This window comes from Cariama cristata, unplaced genomic scaffold (genome assembly GCF_000690535.1).
Source record: "Cariama cristata isolate BGI_N322 unplaced genomic scaffold, ASM69053v1 scaffold12673, whole genome shotgun sequence".
Classification (NCBI taxonomy): Eukaryota; Metazoa; Chordata; class Aves; order Cariamiformes; family Cariamidae; genus Cariama; species Cariama cristata.
This window is the reverse complement of record NW_009610213.1, coordinates 21,356-43,639: the sequence shown is the minus strand read 5'-3', so window position 1 is coordinate 43,639 and position 22,284 is coordinate 21,356. Positions and strand designations below refer to the sequence as shown.

At 41.2% G+C, this 22,284-nt stretch overlaps 1 protein-coding gene across 1 annotated transcript; it reads right to left on the bottom strand.

The window, feature by feature from the left end:
* Positions 1-1,826: 1,826 nt before the first annotated feature.
* SH3BGRL2 (SH3 domain binding glutamate-rich protein like 2) lies at positions 1,827-21,347 on the bottom strand (the record flags this gene model as incomplete). Its single annotated transcript, XM_009697801.1, is given in 3 exon segments — positions 1,827-2,168; positions 3,291-3,371; positions 21,069-21,347. Coding segments are annotated over 3 exon segments (375 nt in total), but the record flags the coding sequence as incomplete, so codon positions are not given.
* Positions 21,348-22,284: the final 937 nt, after the last annotated feature.

The window sequence follows — 22,284 nt, the reverse complement described above, 5'->3', positions numbered from 1 at the left end:
TAGGGGAAAGCATGCAGGGTGCTACTTCAGAAGTGTGGCCTGCAGGCTGAGGAAAGTTATTATCTCCCTCTGCTCAGCACCGGTGAGGCCGCATCCGAAATACTGGTTTGAGACCTCCCAGTTGAAGAGGGATGTGAACAAACTGGGAACAGTGGCCCTCCACCAAAGCAAAGTAGCCAGGGACCTAAAGCACACAGCCTGTGAAGAGAGGTTGAGGAAGCCAGGTTTGTTTAGTCTGGTAAGAAGAAGGCTAAGAAGTGATCTAATGGCAGCCTACAACTATCTTGAAGGCAATTACAAAAAAATGATGCCAATCTCTTCATGTGAACTCCAGAAAATGTAGCAAAGGTAACAGCTAAAAATTCAGCTCAGGACTTGAAGCTACATTACATGGAATAATCAGTACATTAAAAGAAAGTTTTCACTAGGAGAGTACTACAGCACTGGCACAGGTTACATAGAGGGTTATGAGATCTTCATCTCTGGGTATTTTTAACACTCGGCTAGACAAACCCATATCTGATCCGAGCTAGTGTTGGTGTTAGCCCTGATTTTGACAGTGCTGGACCAGATGATCTCCAGTTGTCCCTTCCAACTAATGTGTCAGATGCCGCGGTTACTGATTTTAACAGAACATGTCATTTGTTGCACAGACTATTGCTTTCCGACACTTTTTACAAGTTTGGCTTCCTTCAAGCCGTACAGTCTGATCCTTCAAGCCACACGGTCTGAGTGATGCTGTGATTACAAAGAAGCTTTCCCACATAACCGTTGTCTTTCATTTACCCAAAGATATAACAACATTTACTGTAATGGCACTACCCTGTCATTATGAAATCACTTGAGTAAAAGCTACATTACACCATAGCTGTTATTTTCATAGCCAGACTTGATTCAAAATGCATAATGCAATTTGACTTCTGTCTAGAACGCATTTTGTAATGGTTATTGGCAAGTCAGAGGCCTAAGTTCTGCTATGTCCACCAATGCAGTCCCACTGGAATAATCCTTCACTTCCTTTACTTGGCTCCTGTTCCTCGGCTAGGCTGACCGTTGTGGCCCCATCCAGCAAAGCACACGCTCAGCTGTCTCACTGTCTTTGAGGCACCTCGACATTTACACACCTGGGGATATAACCAGGACAACAGCTAGGTGAGTTAGGTGTGCTCTTGAACCGTGGTAGAGTGTTTAATCATCCATGGGACTGAGCCCTGGCTCTCAAAGTATCCCCCGGACTCTCACACGGCTAATGGTGGAGCTGTGTGTTATTGAAGGTAAACGCAAGGTTTTGGCAAAATTTCATTTTAAGACAGTCCAACTATAGAGCTCCAACTTTGGGTGTTAAGTTTTTATCAGTTAAGAGATAACTTAAAATTTTCATTAGCTATAAGACCTCTTCTTCTGAACCACCCAGTATTTTCCACCAAGTGCTTTGCTGCACATTTCACCTGCATTTGGAACAGGAACCCTGCCAAAATATTTCACTTTGGTACCTCCTCCATGTCAGCAACTGTTTTTAAACAGTCAGTTGCAATGTGCATCATTAGACAAATCAAGTTTTCATGAACAAGGTTAGCAGCCCATGTCTCTTACAATAAACATGATCTAGCGTAAACATCACAAAAAATAAATGTAGAGCAAAAATAGGGCAGTTGTTGGCTTAGACTGAGATCTTAAGATTGACACTTTTTACCTTCTGGATCATAGCCAGCACAAACATTCTAATAATCACCAGCACTTTAACTATCATGATGAGCTAACTTCAACTACAGTGGTTGGAAGAATTAAAAAAGGTAAGGAATCTGACGACATACGTATATCCACAAACAGAAGCCCTACATTTCCATTCCTTATTCTCAAACATATGTGTCTGTTAGAATATCAGCGTCAGTTGCAAAAGCAACCCAAAGACAAAAGACAAACATCAACAATGAGTGTTTTTAAAAAGGAAGATGAATAGCCCAGCCGTAATCCTGTTTCATATACGTGTTACTAACTCCACATTATTGGAGAGCACCGTCTCGTGGCAAGCAGACTACTACTAATGATGCATGTTTGCTCTATCACAGTGATCCATTAGAGAAGCTGTTGTGTGCTGAAGAACAGGGTCATTCATCCAAGAGATGTGCTTGTGGATACTTCAGATAGGCTTGCTAGGGTTCCGACTCCTAGTTAAAAGAAAAGAGAAAATAAAAGATTATTAATGCGATGAATACATTCTCACCACCTGTGTCTGCGGCCTTCACCTATACAGTGCCCCTAACCCCGGTCCACACAGCAGCTGAGGATGCATCACTCTGAAGTCCTACCAGACTGAAGCAGTGACCTGGCCAGGTTTACAGAGATGCTCCTCCAGGCCTACAACATGTTATTTCCCAGGAAAAGAACTGCACAGAAGCTGCCATTTCTGATTGCAGTAGGACGTCATCTTTTTCCTAGGACTAGTTCTTCAAGCTAGGAAGAGAGGCAGGCTGCCAAAATAACCTGTGTTTGCAGTTCCCTGCTGAGGTTCCCTCCCAATTCTGTCCTTCATGGGGTCCAGAAATAAATGAATTCCTGGCAGAAGAGGGACTCTACAGATACCTAAGAGCTACCATCCAGGCCTGAAACAGTACTACTGCCAAACACAGCTATATCTACAGTAGTCAGCAGAAGAAAAATCCTCCTGTATGCGTCTGATCTACTGCCAACAGGTGCACCATACAATCTCTCTGAACAAGTGTCCAGGCTTCCACATGGTAATAAAATCTCCTCTGTTACACTGCCCTCAACAGAAAGATGTTATCTGGCTTTGTGTTCTGACCTGTATATACATATTTGTTAAAACTGAATTCTTATCCAAAAAGTTGATATAACTCCATTTAAAAAAATTAATTAATGCCTAATGAATAAATGCTGTCCTGGTTGAGCCATTATGGCAGGTTGCCCCAGTAAGATGATGTTTTGTTGACAAGCTGCAAATATTCCAGTGATTAAAATCCTAGATCTGTCTCCTGTTACAATTAACTCAGTTGCTTTCAATTTAGACTGATAATGTGAAGGACAATGTATTCTTTAAACTTCATTTATTTGCTGTCTCACATTAACTCCTATGTGTATGCTTGGTTTCATTTAAAATGCTTTGCTTTTCATGGCAACTGTTTCAATTACCTCATCAGCATGAAGCTGATATAGACAAGGTATGGATCAGGGCAGTGGTACATCTGAACAAACAGAGTTCTTTCAATTCAAAGAAAATTCAATCTCAATATTTCAAGAATTCCATGAAAAGTCTGCAATACTACACTGACCTTTGATGTCAAAGTAGGTTTCAGTCCAAGAAAGGAGAAGACAGTGTTGTTCTCCTTTGATTCAAAAAAGCCATCATAATCCTAGAGAGAGAGAAAAAAGAGTCAACGTTTGTATTCGTGTTTTCTTGATTGATCTTGCCACACCATGTATTAGACTACAGGGTGATATGTAGTAATGCTCAGGAAAATAATGATACTTACCCATATTCTTCTACGCAAAGCTAAAAGCTATTTTAAACTGCAAGGATATCACCAACTACAGTGGCAAAGAAAAACACATGAATTCTCTAACTACAACACCTTTCACTACTTTATTTGACAGGAAAATATAAACATGGGCTTGCGTGAAAAGGAAGTCTATTGTGGGCAGATTTTAAAGGTATTTAAGTGCCTAACAACACAAATAAGTTTCTGACCAGGTTTCCAATTTGCATTTTAGCAAACAAAATGCTTCCTAACATGGAAACCTCCAAGAAGCAGTCCTAAGGCAGCTGAACTCCTTATTTCTTCTGTGGTGGAACAGAGACTTCATCACCATCGTCTCCTTTTGAAAGCAGCAATCATATCTCAGCCTTGGACAATCACATAGTTAAACATAAAATGTTTCCATAAAGAAACTTGTTATATAGAAAGATAAAATATAAGCTTCATTATCATGATTAAGTTCCTTTTAGGTTTCAGCTGTTTAAGATCAGGGTCTGATCTCAAAGTGCGACTTCTACTTTTACCGATTTGTTTATTGCATTGGACACCTGCTACTCTTCTATCATCAGATGAGGTGACAACATTCAGTTTTCAAGGGAAAAGGAGAAAAACAGCATAGTTTAGTGAATGGATTTGGGGTATGGCAAGAAGCCAAGAAGTTTCAGGTTCTCTCTGTGGTTTGACAAAGATTTCCTCTATGACCACTAGGAAACAATAAAGCACCCAGTTCAGACTCTTTTCCTCCACCACATAACTGCAAAATGGAAATATTAATCCTTACTTAACCACTTCCAACATGTAAAATACTCTGTAAACATCAGGAAATTTCAGGTATGTGCTCATCACTACACAGCAATTATCTCTAAATATCTAAGATTAGTAGTTATACTTAACTTGAAAGCATTCAACTGGAGAAATCCCCTTAAACATTGACTGTGCACATACATGCTTTCAATACGGAATAGGAACAGGCAGTCTCCATGCCTCCACATGCTTCCCATTTGTGTAACAGTCATTCCCAATACACCTGGCCCGTAAAGTCAGCACTTCTTTGGCTCCTAACCGCTAATCTCGTTACTTTTTGAGAGCTCATCTCTCATTGTTACAGTTTCAAGTCCTTTCCCTGAAACTGGACCTCAATTTTTGCCCAGCAGCAGCTCCTTTGCCCACTTGCCTCCTTCCACTCCTGCCTTCTCTTGAACCTGTAATTTCACAAACCACCCGACAATCACAGGGGACCATGTAAAGATAAACAGAAGCTCTAATTGAAAAGCAGAAATCTTTCCCTGACCTGGCTATTCTTGGGAGGCTGTCACAGGATGTGCAAAGATTAGGAACCTTCTTTCATCTTCCAACCAGAGTTTACTGATGCCTAGCCAATATCCACTTGTGCTCACATTTTGGTTTCTCAGATCCTAAGCAGGAAGCAAAAATGGTCTGGGCGAGCATTCTGCTTCCCAGTATTTCTCTGGGTCTTCACAATGCAGTGTGAACCCCTGAACAGCCCTTCATCCCACCTGCCAAACCCAGTTATAAGATATACCAAATGATATCCTTGTAGAAGGATGGCTGGTATTTTGTGAAATAACTTTGTAAGGCAAGTGTGTGCTTGTACATGAAATCCTTACTTTTCTTCATTCTCTTTTTTTCTCTCCACCAACGTAAAAGAAAAGGTTGTTTGGACAGAAAATACATAGTCATCATAGCAAGGATAATGTACCTCCCACGAGATCCATAATCATCCTGCAGATCTGCAGAATTTCTCTTACAACCTTTATGGTGCACTAGACAAAGATGCTTTACTAGCATTTCCATAATGATATACTGCTATACCAACGCAAACACAACTGTCCTAGCAAAGCGATACTTTGCAGTTGCATAATCACTCAAATACCCTCAGCCCACAAGAAACCATAGCCGCACAGAGGCATTTTCCCAGCCTAAATCTCTATACGAAAAGTATCGGCCCTGAAAGACCCAGAGAGGCCCGCAGGAGCGTATGACGGTCATCAGGCCTCAGACTTATTGGCTGACGTAAGTACAAAGAGTAAACCTTCTTAAGGTGGCTTTTTGTCATTGTCTTCTTAGAACATGCTATCTTGGTGTGCTGTAGACTAGGGCCATAAGTCAGTATTCCAGGACTAAGCTCTCTGCCTACTGATCCTTTCAGCTTTCATACATGTGTGCATATCTATGGATATACAGAGAGAAAGTGCATGCATTTCTTCTATCTGGTTTTCAGTTCCATGGTTTTCTCTATGTGCAAGACATAATTTCCAACGAGTACCATCTACTCACTTCACTCTATGGGAAGAGTCAAGTTCATTTGCTTTCACTGCCAGGGGAATGAAACACTTCAAGGAATAAAGGAATTCTGGAGCAAAGGAAGGTAGAATTTCCTGCATTGATCAGCATCGTAGACTGGAAAACAGACTTTGCAGACAGATGCTGCTTATAATTATGAGCACAGAACTATTACCATTACTGTTTAAAATGCTAACATATGAAGATATTAGACACAGTTTTAAGTTCCCTCACTGATAATTTTAGGTATGATCTGTCCTATCTAACTTTGAAATTAAACATATAACTAAACAGAGGAAACAGACACTTTTTCATCAATTTAAAAAATCCTAAAAAGTGATGAACTGATGTTAATTTCTGAATTAACATAAATTTATAATTAATAGCCAGAAAGTAAATCCAAATAAAACAGATCTTACAATTAAGCCATGGCATAAACTGAAACAGTACTGAAAGCAACCCCAACAATGCCATGGATTAAAAAGGGACAATGTAATCACTGAATACCTAGAGGAGTAATAAGTAATACTGAAGCTCCGCAGAAAGATGTTTGATTAAGCCCTTGACCGCTACGAATGAGACTCGAAAAACTGCATGGACGCTGTTAAACCCGAAAAAGGTCCAGTCTGACTCTACTAAAGCAGATTAAAAGTTGCGAGGGACACAAGCTATATAAGCAACCACATGTGAAGACAGTGCCTGATCTGACTGGGAAATAATCTTAATTTTCTCCACGGGGCTCATCTACAAGTGAGTCGCACTGTCTCTGGAGCTGAAGGTAGGGGAGCCATGGATGAGTACAACCCACAGTGAGAAGAACAAGGGCATCCCCCCGTTTAATATCAGGGCAGGTTTAAATTGCCTTAAGCTGTTCATTACAGCCCTGTAAACTATAAGCAGCCAACCTGCAGGCAGGCAGATACTGCGAGCATTTCTGCAGCAGCATAGCTCAAGATAGAGAGCATTTTTACTCCCTGCCATAAGCACCTGTTCCTCCTAAGCACACAGGCAGTTTCCATCAACCCATCAGAGACACCTCTTTGTCTCAACAGTTTGTCCAAGGAAGTCTTCCTGTTTGTTCAGGTGAGTCAGCATCTCTCATCACCATTTCCAAGTTCTGGGGTTCTCCTCAAGTGTCTTAATTCCAGTACTTCAATTAGCTCTAAAACCACCACTACTCTAACACCATGGTGTTTTCACTCTTTGTTAAATAATTGGAAAGAAAAAACAGGCAGGGAAGGATTCACAGTCTGAAAATAATGTCATAAGAAATAAGGCTGCATTCCTGGCTCTGACAATGACTTTGTGACTCAGCTCTGTAAAGTAATTTAAGACCTAATCATAAAAAGCTGCAAGTGTTAGTTACCAATTTTTACTTCCAGAAGTACCCAGGCCTGATTTAGTATGTTCTTTCCACATTGTTACAGATTCTCAAACCTGGATTCACCTACTGAAAAAATCGTGGAGGTTAAACAATGAGCTAAACTGAGTAAGTGTATGTTTGAAAGAGCACAAAACCCAGTGGATCAATTCATTTTGAAAGCAGCAGAATATTTAATAACCACAAGAGATTATCCACCAGAAGCAATCTCCCCAATGTTTTTTAATATCTGCATTACAAAACATATTAAAATGCTATTGACACTTTCTTACTTTCCTGGGGGATGAGGGGAAGAAGCATCATGCTTTTAGATAGAGTAGCTGTAAAATTTTAAATAAGAGACTTTTCCTACTAATCTCTGCAATGAAAATATATGATCTGAAAATATTCAAATGCAAAAAAAAATACTATAAAAATGCATACTAGTCCTATAAAAGTTGAAAGAAATCACTTTAGTATGGTAGTTTCTGAAGAGATTTTTGAGAAGCATGATCTCAAGGAACATGATCTCAAGGACTCAGCGGTTGTGCTTTGGCACGTGGTAGGAGTTCAAAGTGGGCATCCCTGGCTTCCCCTGTAATACAGGCAAGATAATAGATGTTCCAAAAACATCCTGCCTTTGACCTTACCTTTATAAGGAGAGAAAGTCTGTGCAGACTTGGGCCACTTGTAAAGATACTAAATCCATGGGTGAGGACATGAAAATTCTTGTCTCACATGAAGAACATCCTGCTGATACCAGCAGTAGATGCAGAGGCTGAAGAAGGAAAATGGTGCCAAGCTCAGTGGAAGCTGACAGCTTCATACACGGGCAAGACCCCAACTCGCTTGTCAGCCAGTGGGGTCCACTTGGAAAACCTCTGTGGGACACTCTGCCTCCCACAGAGGAAGGACACTGGTTTTGGCAAGGCAATGGTTCCTGCTTTCTGCACCAGGCTTCACTGTCAGTAGCAAGGTACTACAATCCCCTTGTCCCTGTCCCAAGCAGCTGTAGGAAGCCAGTGGGCGCTGCGGCTTTGCTGGGACCAGCTGAGCAGTGCTGTCCTGCCCCTGTGCAAGGAAGTGGCTCCCACTGACACTCTGGAGGCATTCAGAAAGCAGCTGTTCACCTAAAAATATACGAGCATGGAAAACTGCCACCCACTGCCCCATTTCAAATGGCAACTACGTGCACAAATATAATTTTGAATGTATCACTTTATATTATGATCCCTGGTGCTCTCCAGAGCTGCTAATTACACATTATTAACGTATAAAATTCTGGCAACATCAGTAGCTGACTAAGGCTACTAAAACTAAGGGGACTTAGAGGCAGCGGACATGAGTCATCAGTGACACAGAGATGCTCAATCCCTCTGGAAAAGCTGAAAAGCCAAAAATACAGGTGATAAATCACAAAGATGAGGGTATGAAAGGTTACCAAGAATGACAAATGGCAGTTAGGAGAAAAAAATACATCTCAGGATGGTTTGAGGGGATAGAGAAGTGACAGGAGTATAAATAAGGTAAGTAAAAAGCTATTTCAAGTCAGAAAAGGCTTCTCAACAGGATAACAGCCATCTGACTGCTTTAGGCCTGGCTCCTCACCCTCAAAGTCAACAGCAACTTGATCACCGATCAAGCAGTCTGAGCAAGATACAGCCCCTTTGTTTTACCACCAGAACGGTTACAGTATTAAAGATGCTCTAAGAGCTACTGGGGAATGGACTAGCTGACCCAATAAACTCTTGCTTTGTTGAAAATAAACAAAGCTAACTGTACTGAAATTTCAACAGCTCCCCTACAGACAACCAAAATCTTGCTGGCCTTGCATGGTGTAAAGTTCTTCTTTGCCTTCCCAGCTACTGCTGAGCGACTCTAAACCAGGATAGAGAGGCAGGCTGTGGCTGCAAAGGTCTTCAGGAGCAAAGTTACCCCAGGTGGTAATGGCAGGAAGGCTGTGAAGCTCACTGTGGTGGCAGGACGGTTGATACTAGACGTAGAGCTCCGTGGACCCACAGAGCACATTGCCAGAGCACACTAAAGATTCTAAAAGTTTACATGGCTTCACCAGAAGGCTGAAGTTCATGAAAGAGAAATGTCATAAGAATTACCAAATACATTAAAGTGATATTTGTTTCAGAAAAATAACTGGAGATGGAGGAAATACTCAACAGAAGTATTTTATACGCTTGACTTGCTTGTAGTCTTTCGTGGGCATATGCTTATGGCCACTGTTGGGACAAAACTGGGCTAGATGGACCACTTATGTTATCTTAAGGTGTACCTTATACAGAGTTTTAATATAATCAGCAAAGTCAAGTGATATTGTCCACTTAGTATGCTAGTAAAAGAAAAAAAAAAAACCCAAGACTCACATTTACATAGCTCTGTTTTCAAAATCTGAATCCTTGCAGTTTACCCTGAAACTAAAAGGTGTTGTGGTTGCTTTGCACCTCTTTAGAACCAGATTAATCAAAGACAGGGGAACTCTCTTAATGTGTAGATTATGCAGAAATCCCAATAGCCACCCACTGCTCAAATGCCGCAGTAAAAAAAAGAGCAGCTTAGTCTTTGAGATAGTGGACTAGCATTCAGGAAATCTGGGTTTAACTCCTCATTACAACACAAATGTCTTACGTCCTTCTGGCATTCATGTGGGGTTTATGCCAGCTTACTCCAGTAGGAAAACTGTTGGTCCTTGGGAATTCTCTCCTCTTTAGAAATCCCACTTTCAGGCTAGCTGCTTCTGCTCTCAACAGCAACTGCCAATTTCATAGAATGCAACTTGGCTATCGCAGTAGCTGTATCCCAGCTGTGATGTGGAGACCTTAAGCATGCTGTATTCCTGGTGCTAGGAAACCAGATCACTGTAGTGATGTGATTACAGACACTGCCATAATTAAATTGGCTCAGCATTTTGTTAAACAGGTACACTGAGGCTTCTTTAAATAAACACTGTCGCTGCTGGGAGAAACTATTTACTGCACACCAAAGTTAAAATTGGCAGTACTGCAGATTGGCATAAATAATTATTTGTGCTTCAAGGAACATAACACAATTGTGATGGCATTGGGTCAAAGTAAAACATTAACACAAAGTAGATTTCATTTACAATTAGCAATTATACAGACACTGTCTGTCCATTACTACAACTGAGATTAGGAGAACATTGTATCTAATGAAGATTCAAAGACAGTAACTGTGAATAAAATTCCTTCCAGTAAGTTTCTTTAAAGGAGCAAGTTAGCTTTGTTGCTGTTTGCTTTTAGTTTGTAACAAGAGAAAGAGTGAGCTTGTTAAGCATCCCAGACAAATCCTTATTGCTTACCACACCAAGAAGCAGAAAACCAATCCTAACCACACCAGAAAGCAGAAAAACAAGGAACCCACTCAAATGCAGCCTGCGCTGCTTTTCATACAGATTTTTTTAAATGCACTGATTATTTGACAGCACTTACAGATCAGTCTATTGGCATGCTGTTTGAATTTGTTTCTCTTTGTCAATACTTTTTAATAGATCATTATGATCTTTCCATTCTTATAAAAGGGGCACTGTAATTGCTCTTATAAGTAATAGTGGGGAACTCATAATTTAAATGCATTGAATCAGCACTTTGCTACTGACTGAGTTAATACTGTACGCCATTGAGAATGAGCTGTCAGCATCCTTCCTGAAAAGGGCAGTTCAGTTCTCTAGTACAGATGACATTCATTTACTGATCTGATTAGGATTACAACGGTAAACTCTTACTCAGCACAGCTCTCCTTGGAGAATGAGTGTGTGTGCATGTGTGAGCCTTTTTTAATATTATATAAATACACAAAAATAAGAAGATGTTGTCTGCACAACACGGCACAACCTAAACACGACAGTTTTCAATTACCTAACTTTCTGACAAGATCTCTGTACAGGATTTTTAAAGAGCTTACACAATTGGCTCCAGGAAGCAACCTGTTACCCCTCTCCTAAAGGCCAGATGTTTATTTCAGTAACCTCTTTAGTTGTAGGCTTCCAGAAACAAAGGCTTTAATAAGAGGGAGCAGATGTCAGCTACAGCTCCATTGTTTGGCAGTACATGGCAAACTCGGGCTGATGTGATGTTTGCCATTCCTTCAGCAACGGTGACAGGGTACACAGACATCAACTCCCTAAGAACCGGTATCCCTCAGCTCAAAGACAGGGAGTCCAAGTGCAGAAGGGCTTCCCCCAGCCAAGCACTGAAGACCTCAAACTGGCATAGTGCCCACCCGGGGCAGGGGAACATTCAGGGGAGTCAGTGGCAGAATCAGTAAGCACTACTGATGATAACAGGTGCCTCCTTCCCCTTTTGTGCACCTTCCAGCTCATCGTGTTATTTTAGAAATTGTTTGGATAAGAATATTATCAAATCAGACTATGACAGGAGTTTGACAAGTGGGAAGGATGGAAACATCAGGGAGTTAACTATGGTAGTCATCCTTTTACATGAGATCATGGCTAAAAGACATAAATTGACCGTGCTGCACAGCTCTGCGTGCAGATATTTTAAGGTAGCTGCAACTTTACAAGGGACATGACAACCACACGTTGGTTGGTTTTCCTCTTAGAGCATTTTACTCATACCAATATTAGGTGGCATCTCAGAGCACTAAATGAAATATAGATTTCCCCCTTCCATTTGTTTATTTTAGGAATTGGATGCCAGCAGAATCATCTTTCAACGTTGCCTTTGTTTTCTGTGGTTCCTTCAGAGAAGAACAGAAATGGGAGGCTACTAAAGAAAGAAGACACACACACTAATTGTAATAGCACTGCAATGCATTAACACTATTTTTACTTATAAATTAATTATAACTTTGCTATATCTTCAAAGTGTTTCTTAGAAGATAATCGTATTAGCATGATTACAAGTGGAACAGTGGTGCACGGAATTACTCCTTTCATCCTGGTTGTTCTCTGACAACAGCCATGGCCTTCTCTGGAAATTGCTCCAATATACTGCTAGATCCATATTCTGTGCAATACTATGTGCCCTCAAAGTATTACTACCACTTAGTAAGTTTTCTTATCCTTTCCTCATATATCCCATATATCATATACGCCGTATTTTAGTAGAACTGGCCCTTTATAAAAGACTTTAACCAAAGTAGTCACAATGCCTTCAAGAATAAACTCCTTTTCTTCAAGAAAGTATGGCACAATAGGAAATTTCCATTCCACACAAAGGAGAATTAGGATCCCAAACAAAATTGTTAGTAATTATGTCACACTTACTGATTATCCATTAAGTTCTGTAGAACATCAATGTAATAAATATAAAAATCAAAAAGAAAAAATTCTGCAGTATTTTCTACTATACTCTATAAAGGTGAGAATTCTAATTTTATACTGGTCACCTTTAAGTGTTTTAAAATATATAAACTCCCTATATTATTATATTTAGTCTGCAAACAGAGTAAGGTATCTCCAGAGATGTATCAAATCTTTGACAGCTACGATCTTTATGTGGTGTGATGGTTTACAAAATACATGCTACTTCACTTTGAAACAGCTATTTATGAAGTTTAGAATGTAGAGAGGGAAGAGTCCAAATAAATGGTGCGGTGCTCAACAGGAACATACCCTCTCCACTACAGGGTAAACAGCAGCACTATAATACATTACTGATACCAGTTCTAACTGCCCTGATGAGGATGAAATTCTTGGATGAATTTATTTTTAGTGAGTTGCTGAGCTTCTGTTTTTTAGGCCCTAACACTGGGCAGGCTAGCTACTCTGCCTCTGGTACCACACTCCCCTTTATTAAGTACATACCACATGGAACTAAAGCTCTTTGCCTCAGGACACAGAAAAGCAGTGGAGAAGTAGATGGCAAAAAGCAGAGGCACAGTCTGTAAGTTATAACCATATAGACCTTGTGAAAATGGTCTGGACAGTATCTTGCCAACGTAGAGAAGACATATGGGCAGGGGTTGCTTTCCAACGCCAGCTCTGCCTCCTATATTCCTTGCTTGAGAAAAGGGCTTAATCAGGCTGATAAACAGTGCTGTGTTACTGGCCGCAAGTCACTCGCATTCAGCCTAGGGTCTGTGGATGCCTGTGAGCCACAAAATACTCCAATACAACTGCAAAAGGTAATTAAGAACGATTTCAAACAAACAGCTTAAATTGGCCATACAGGAGACTCTACCTCTGATGGGAAAAATAATTAATCAAGAAAGTTTCAGCGTCATCAATCATTAACAGCTGTTATATGATCTCTGAGCAATTCACACTAACTTCTATCTAGCGAGATTATCCCTCTTCTAAAGACAGACCTGGACCACCAAGATGCTAAGTGAACCGGGTAGGACACCTCCAAGGGTGCAGGGAACCAAATGTAGACTTGCTGAATACCAAATTACCCTCACAACTGCCCCAGGTCCTGAAGCAAACACACTACGGCAGGCGAGCTAAGGGGAATTCTGCCACATTGCTTGAGGATCTAGAGAGACAGAGATCAAGCTCTCTGTATCTGTAGGCAGAAGAATAATGACGAACTCCGCAACAACAGGCCGGGGCAGAAACTCTGAGGTGCCCTCTAGCCAGTTTTCTTAAATCCTCTCTTTCCTCTTCTTTCTCTTATCAGTGAGTAGTTACTGATTTGTCATTTGACACATACAAAAAAGGAAGAAAAAGAAATGGGTATGAATCTTTCCAGGATCTTTAAGAAAAACAGAAGAGACTGATACTTGACAGTGCAAAGAAATCAGTGCCACAGTAATTGCCTGCACGCTGAATAGCTTCTCGAGAACACTGCACCTCTTTCAGCAGCCTATTTTATTTCTTTCTTGTCTGTAGGACTTCACTGTTTTGATGGAGTTGATACCCATATATTACATTTCAGGGAAGGACAATAAATATCACATATCTCTGTCTCTACTGCTGCCCACTAGGCACTCTACCAGGACTTACTCTAACACTCTAAACCATATGAGCAGCTTCCAAAAAAAAAAAAAAAAAAATAGTCAGCCTGCTATGTAAATATTTTCCCTTCAGCTCAAACTCCCACCTGGAAACAGATTTTCTTTTAATTTTGGTTGGCCTAAATTTCAGGCGATCTCGCATCAGTGGCAGATTTCTGCATATACATTTTTTCTGTCACTGTTTCAAAGTGCTAACTTGCAGCTTTGTAAGGTTAAAGAGTGCAGTTTCACTGGGAAGTGGAGATTTCCAATCTTCTGAAAGATCCAGGAGTCACTTCTAGTCTGAGAAGGGTTGTGTATTCAATTGTGGAGATTTCAGAGAAAGCAGAAGAGGCACAGGCCTAACTTCAGACATCACTTTTCCAGCATTTCTTGCTTTCTGCTTTAAGAGTTCTCCATGTCCAGTGTTCTGGCTACTGCAGATCCTGCTTGGATATATGTACCTACAGCTCCTCACCTACCATGTGAAGAAGGTAGAGCCCTCACTCGGGGCTGTAAATCCCACTCTGGAAGCCACATGTCTAAAATTTAGGCATTTCAGTGCTTGGCATCATGCTATAGTCCCTTTGTGAATCTGGCCCTAATGCACCAGTCTGCAGTGATCTCTCCATCTGTCTGGACTTTCCATGGTCTGTGTAAAAAAGGTAACAGTATGTAATAAGTAAGTAAGGATAAGTAATTCTCTGTTCATTCTTATAAATGAAAGTGTTTTTAACCTGCAGGATACTTATTAGTTACTACTATGCTGGATCCTACCAGCAGTACTTCAGAAAAATCTGAATAATTCACATGCAAAATCACTGATCTGGCTGTGTAAAATAAATTCACAATGGGAGGCAGAGCATTTAGAAATCTTTCTGTAACCCTGAAAGCAAAGGATTCAGTTAGTGAAAACTTAGAAAATGAACTACAGTCTTCATGTTTTCACTGAGTCCGGCTGGGATGGGGTTAACCTTCTTCACAGCAACCCCTATGCTGCTGTGTTTTGGATATGTGACTAAAACAGCCTTGATAACACCGCAGCGCGTTGTGGCTATTGCCAAGCAGTGCTTGCACAGCACCAAGGCCTTCTCTGCTTCTCACTCTGCTCCCCCTGCCACCCCCAGCGAGTAGGCTGAGAGTCGGCAAGAAGTTGGGAGGAGACACAGGTGGGACAGCTGACCCCAACGGGCCAAAGTGATGTTCCGTATCATATGACATCATGCTCATAAAAAACTGGGGAGTGTTTGTCTCCCAAGGTTGCCATTGCTCGGAGACTGGCTGGGCATCGGTCTGCTTTTGGGAGATGGTGAGTGGTTGCATTTGCATCACTAGGGTTTTTCACCCTTTCCTTCACTTACTAAACTATCTTTATCTCAACTCATGAGTTCTCTTGCTTTTGCTCTTCCTATTTTCTCCACCGTCCTGCTAGGGGAGTGGGGAGGAGCAAGCAGCTGTGTGGTTGCTGGCTGGGGTCAACCCACAACCATCCTTTTTGGCTCCTAAACAGAGACTCAAAAAGGTTCAAGATAATGACAGATTTGATCAGAGTGTGCTAGATTGAATTTACAGCTGTTATAGCTGTTTAGCTGTTACTTGGCAGGCTGTTACTTCATGTTGCTGGTCACAATGTTGACTCGCTTGTTCTTGATGCTGATTTGTTTTTTCCCTCAGTTGCTCTGTTGCTTGCTCCCTCTCTTCCTGTACATCAAACTCGAGAGCTTGTTAATGGCTGTTTTCAGCTTTTGCTGTTTGCCGTGTTCTTTATCACTGTCTTTTGCCTTGCCTGGGCAAGCCATGATAAAAGCACTGGCCTTGAGCCTAATCTGGTATTTGGCCCCTGCACTGCTGCCAGCCCAGTACTCTGGGAACCATCTCATGGGGACAATTAGCAATTACACCTTTCTCCTCCAGGAGCCACTCTGTAGAGGAAATAAGAACGGCATCTTCCTCTTCTCCTCCAGGACAAAGGTTTCTACCCTTGTTGCAATGGCCCTTCAGTTTCTTGAACATCCCCATGTAACCAGAAGTTTGTATTGCTATGTGCAGTGACACTCATTTTGGCTTTTCATAAGGTTAACCAACCAGCTGGGAATGCCACATGGGAACGTGCCCTGAAGCAACCAATTCTCGAGTGGCAAGGCGTGTGGGAGAATTTGGGCAGGTGCCTAGAGCTGTTTTCACCTCTGATGGTTTGGGGCTTCACTCCTGATTTTTTTGAATTGGCAGACCACTTGAAGGAAGGATGCCTTGCATATACCGTGAAGACACAACTTCTAGCACTGTGTTGGGGCCTGGGGTAGGCCTATGCCTATGCTCAGGGGAACAAGAGCATCTCTGGATCTGACAACACACAGATACCATGAGGGTCTCTGGATCTGAGGACATACAAATGGATACTGTGAGGGTCTTTGGATCTGAGGACACACAAACAGACACTGTGGATAAATCAGAAATCCAACCCTCAACTACAACAGCTGTTCCTGCAGTCAACAAGAAACAATGGAAGCATAGGTCAACCCAGATAGTAAAGGAGACAGAAGCTCCTCCTGAGGGACAGCAGGAAGAAGAGATCATGGACTGGCAGAAGGCAGACATTTCGAATCATCGCCCAAGGAGGTGACTCATGCCAGAGAGGCCTCTCTGTATTACAGATTACCAGAAAATGAAAACCAATATGCATTATTTACTGATGGGTCCTGTCGTATTGTGGGAAATAGCAGAAATGGAAAGCTGCTGTGTGGAGTCCCACAAGACAAGTCACAGAAACTGTCACAGGCAAAGGCAAATCGAGTCAGTTTGCCAAAGTGAAAGCCATCCAGCTGGCCCTAGACACTGCCGAAAGAGAAAAGTGCCCAGTAATCTACCTCTACACTGACTCACGGATGGCAACAAATGCCGTGTGTGGGTGGCTACAGCAACAGAAGCCAACTAACTGGCAGCACAGAGGTAAGGCCATCTGGGCTGCTGCACTGTGGCAAGGCATTGCTGCCTGGGTGGAGAACCTTGGTGTAAAAGTACGTTACACAGATACCCGCATGCCCAAGAGCAGTGCCACCAAAGAACATGGAAACAAGGAGCAGGTAGAGCAGGCTGCCAGAACTGAAATGGCTACGGTGGACCTGGAGTGGGAACATAAGGGTGAGCTATTCATAGCTCAGTGGGCTCATGACATATCAGGGCACCTAGGAAGAGACGAAATGTATAGATGGGCTCATGATTGAGGGGCGGACCCGACCACTGAAGCTGTTGAACAGTTATCCATGAATGTGAAACACGCGCCATGACCAAAAAAATCAAGTGGTTAAAGCCTCTCTGCTGTGGAGAACAGTGGCTGGGAAAGACAGTGTGGGTTGCTCCTCCCTCAGGACAAGACAAACCTGTTCGTGGAGTTTCTTTTGCTCAGGGGCCAGGGTGCACTTGGTCAGCAATGCAGGAGGATGGGGAAACCCAGTGTGTACCTCAAGGAGATTTATTCTTGGGGGAAAATAATCCACGATTTGAGTTGTATGTCATAGCTGTATGTCAAAGTACTACAGCAGGAGCCACTAAAACTAATTGAATGAGCCTTGTAAGGAACAGGGCAAGACACAACTGGTTTCAAGGCCCAACAACCCCACACACCATCTCCTATTAAGGCTCTACTTGTCCTTTTTTTTTGATCTTTTCCAAATTATCTCCACTTTACTTTTCTTTACACAAAGTGCATGACTTCTTTCTTGGAACATGCACTACACACTAACATTTCCTAACTCTTACGTAGCACTAACTAGAGCAAGACAACTGTAGTAATTTCAGATTTACACTACTGTAAATCAGAACAGCAGGTTCATGTTTCTGATTTGTCTGAAAGGTAGACTCTCTTCTCACACACTTACAATGCTATAGCAATGTCACTAAGATGAAACAACAGATTGTAAAGTCATAAAAATATGTAAATTATCATAGTGTCAGTGCTATGACATAGCACTGGATTATCAGTAAAATGATGTGTGTTCTTGTGTGCTCAGAGCTTGCATTTTGTTTGCAGGAAATAAAAATGGTTCTTGCCGAGTACTTCATTTCAAAAGCCATTAGCAGAACTTGTTACTGAAAAATTGGGGACTGCATCTCAGAAGACTGAGAAAAGAAGAAGATAGATTAATGATCATATTTGCGATTACATCGACTCAGAAAAGGTTCTTGCCTACACTTCAAAACATACAGTTTGTCTGTTGGTACTAGAAGGATCCCTCCCCCTGTGGTACAAGACGTTTTGCGAACCAGTAAGCATTGGTCATCTTTTTGTACCTTTCTCCCCTCTTACACCAGCTATCACATGTTCAGATGGCTGACACCAATCCATTTTGGGTACTTACTGAAAACACTGCAGGCAAACTTCCTCCATATTGCAGTTACAATCTGAAAAGTGATTATTTGAAATGGTAATGTCCTAGCCAGAAAAATCTATTCTGAGCTAAAACCTTTGTGTGCATTGCTGAGGTTTTCTAATAAAGAGAAGATGGCAAGAAAAAAACCCAAACTATTAATGCTTTTACTAATATAGAAAAAACAGTATGGCTATGAACTTTGAGTCACGGCTCGTTCACCATATGCTTGTGAACCTCTATTGAAATAACATGAACAAAATAAAAAGTGTACCTATTTTGCTTTGCCTTGTCTAGCCCTCATACATTTAGAGGAACAGCAACGGATCTCACCAGTTTGTATTGCAAGTCAGTCAGTCTGTATTGTCAGAAACAATGTATAAGCCAGAATGAGTATATAAGCAGTTTCCTGGTGAGATGGCAGGCAGAAAAACAGGCTGCTTGTTAATAGAGCAAATTGAATTAGAAATTGCCTGGACACAAATCAGGAATGACAAGCTACAATTTTCACTAACTCAACTAACAGACAACTCAGTGGGTATTTTTTCAGTTTAAGTTATTTAATAGTGATTTTTTTTTAGTTATTTATGTCAAGATATAAATATGAAAACACTCACTGTGGAAATGACAGAGAAAGACAAGATGTGCAACGTCTGCTGACTTCATCTAATTGTGATATTTTAACCCTTTTCCAGCACTGACCTCCTTTGCCTCCTGCCTAATGATTTGCCTCCACTCTGTCACCTAAGAACTTCATTAACTAATGCAGCAGGCTAACTGATGAATGTTGGAGGTCCTGCACATACTTCTTCTTTCATCCTAGAAAATATAGCTTCTTTCAAAGCATGTTTGCTCTTTAAAGATGTTCATGCAGACAGTGAGCTCTAATAGGATTAACTCTGCTCAACCAAAACAGCTATCAGCTCAGCAGACAGATTAACGAGATCATCTCACATGTTGCATGACATCTTCTTCCTTGCTAATTCCAAACAGCAATTTCTAAGACTAGGTTAAAACACGCTATAAAGACAAGCTGAAAGAGTAAGAAACAACAGCTTAAAACATGGCATTTCCCAAGCAAACTAAAATCATACAGAACAATGTAAATGTTGTTATTTGTAACTGAGCGGCTGCTCCATAAGTGAGGGTCCAAATCCCTTCCATGTCCCAGATACATTTCTTTAACTGATGTTTCTTACCTGGAAGTAGGAAGATACGAGTTATACTGCTGAGGTAAACAAGTGAGCCAATACAAAGCGTATGGGAGGGATGTTAAACACCTCGCTTCAAGAAGCCAGTTAGCTGCTGCATCATATTCAATCTGTTTGTTGCAGAGGATCCTAAATCACTTCTTACGCACTTCCTACATTAAGCTAACAATTGCACTGCAGTTGAGAGGTTCTCAGCAGATCTGAATGATCCATTTGCCAGAAGCAGTTTCGTTACAGCACTGTTGAGTTTGGCACGGGCTAAGTCGGAACCAGCTTGATGTATCTTCACTACATTCTAGTCAGAAACCCACACAATACCCTCATTTATTCCGGTCCAGCTATTATAACCACAGACACCCTCTTCCCCATTTCATTCTCCTACTGAATTCACAGACAGACCTTAACCAATCTCTTCCTGATGCAGCCAGGGTGGCACATCAAACCTCCCTTTCTTCCACTAGCTAGTCTAACAAGTACCTCAAACCTGCCTCTGGAAGGATCTACAAGTCACACCTTTGAAGTATGAAAAGATGCAGCAAGGCAAAGTGGGCCCAGCTGTGGTCTTTTTATAACATTTTGTTCAAAGATGAGTAAAGGTTCTGGGAAGATTCTCCCAGACTACAACAGTGCTCAAGACTCAGAGCTGCAGCGTATCATGCTGGCTAAGCAGGAGAGTAAAACATTCATATGGTGCCATTCCTAACATATCAAAGGAGACCGCTGCAGCTTGCACTAGCTGATGGAAAAGTTATTGCAGCTTACACCATCAGAGAAATCAGCCCACCCATCAATCTGTTGTCAGATTCACAGGCTCTCATGCTTAGCAGTCTTTCAGCAGAGGAAGACAAGTCTCAAGCTGCATTGCTTTACAGAAAAATAAAACTATTCTACAATTCAAACAGCAAATAGTTTTCATTTATTCTAGTGACTCTGATTGCATAAAAGCTCTCTGAGCATAAATGAAATTTACACTATGACAGCAGCAGAGAAGGAGCTTAATTACAATGACAATATAACTCAATCTAGCCAATGTTCTCATTTACTGTGCCAAAGATTTCCTTTTGAATTTTTATGCTTGGTCTAGACTCAAGTAGCAAGAAAAACACAAATCCCCAGCTTACAGTGGTCTCACAAGGGACTTTACCATCAACAGGTTGTACATGAAGCATGTGCATTACAAATTCTTACATTCATGGAAGGAATCCACTAGCTGAAGACAATGTTAGGATTTACAGATGAACGATCTGAATTTTCACTGTATGATCATTACCTGATCCTGTCACCCCAAACTGTCACCATTAATTCAGATACTACTAGAGAAAGCTCAACAGCAAGTCCCAGTTTTTTAAATGACCAACAGGGTACTCTAACATATTGTTCGTTGACAACCGTAACAGCTACTTACTCCACAGTACCGATCATCACTGAATATCTGTGGTGGCAGTGGATTGCCTTGCGCAGGCTGCCTATCCTCAGGAATATTTTTATACATCCATTGTCTTTTCTCCTCTGACATTGTGATATCCACTTCTTCAAACTCTATGCGATTGGCTTCCAGAAACCTCACCACATCTTGTTGCCTCTTCTTTATCTAGATGAAAGAAAGAAAAAAAACCCAATATTTAGAGCAAGTCCACCATAACCCAGACAGGTTTACAAACCTGAGAACATTCCTCCTCTCCCACTTTCATGGGATGGGAAGTCATAAACGCAGGAAGACAAAGGAGAAATTTTTTTTTTCAGTTTTAAGTTCATAAAAGTTAAACACTGCTGTTTCTTTACACTTTGGCAAAGGTTATACTTCTTTACCTCATTTCTAGAAGGCTGTCTCTTTAGTTCAACTGTGGGAATTTCAGCCTTTACCCTCTAAAGATAATTTAAAAAAAAAAGAAATCTGTATGGGATTCTTCACAAGTAGGAGATAAAAGAGGCAGCTGGTTTTCAAAGTCATTAGGGGCTACATTTTTAAGTATACAGGCACTTAGAAATGCAAGGTAAGCAACCTGGCAAGTCCCAGAACAATCTACTCCTATAAGTGTTCATTGAGATAAACATGTCAGTATATCTGAAAAAAACCATACCAGCTACACACATTTTTGTTTTCCTAGACACCTACACATCTTTTAAAATGCAGCTCGACAGTTCCCTGAGCAAGGCTTGTTGAATCTTTAATTAAGAGTGTCTGTCTGCATAATACACATGCCTAAAAATAAGCATGATCTCATCTCTTGAAAATTAACTTCATTGCAAAAAAAATGCATGAGGTTTGTACTAAATGTATGGGATTTCTGCCTCTCGAAGAGATTATCATCTTTACCCAAAAGCCTAACAGAGGCAGAACACTGGCAGTTTTTAGCTCATTGTAACTAAGCTCAACCCTTAACAGCTAGCTGGGCTTCAAGCAGAAACACTCGGGTGAAGACTACTTCTGCCTGAAGTAAGATTTATATCAAGATAGCGACCTTTGAAATTTGCAGTCTGCAGGGCCGAGGAAAGCTACCTGGGCTCAATCAGCAATGTCTGCTCTGCATTCTCCTCAGTCCCTACTGTACTTTTTGTATCTACTTAACGAAATGAATTCCTTCAGAAAGGAACTATAAATTACATTCTGTATTTTTTAC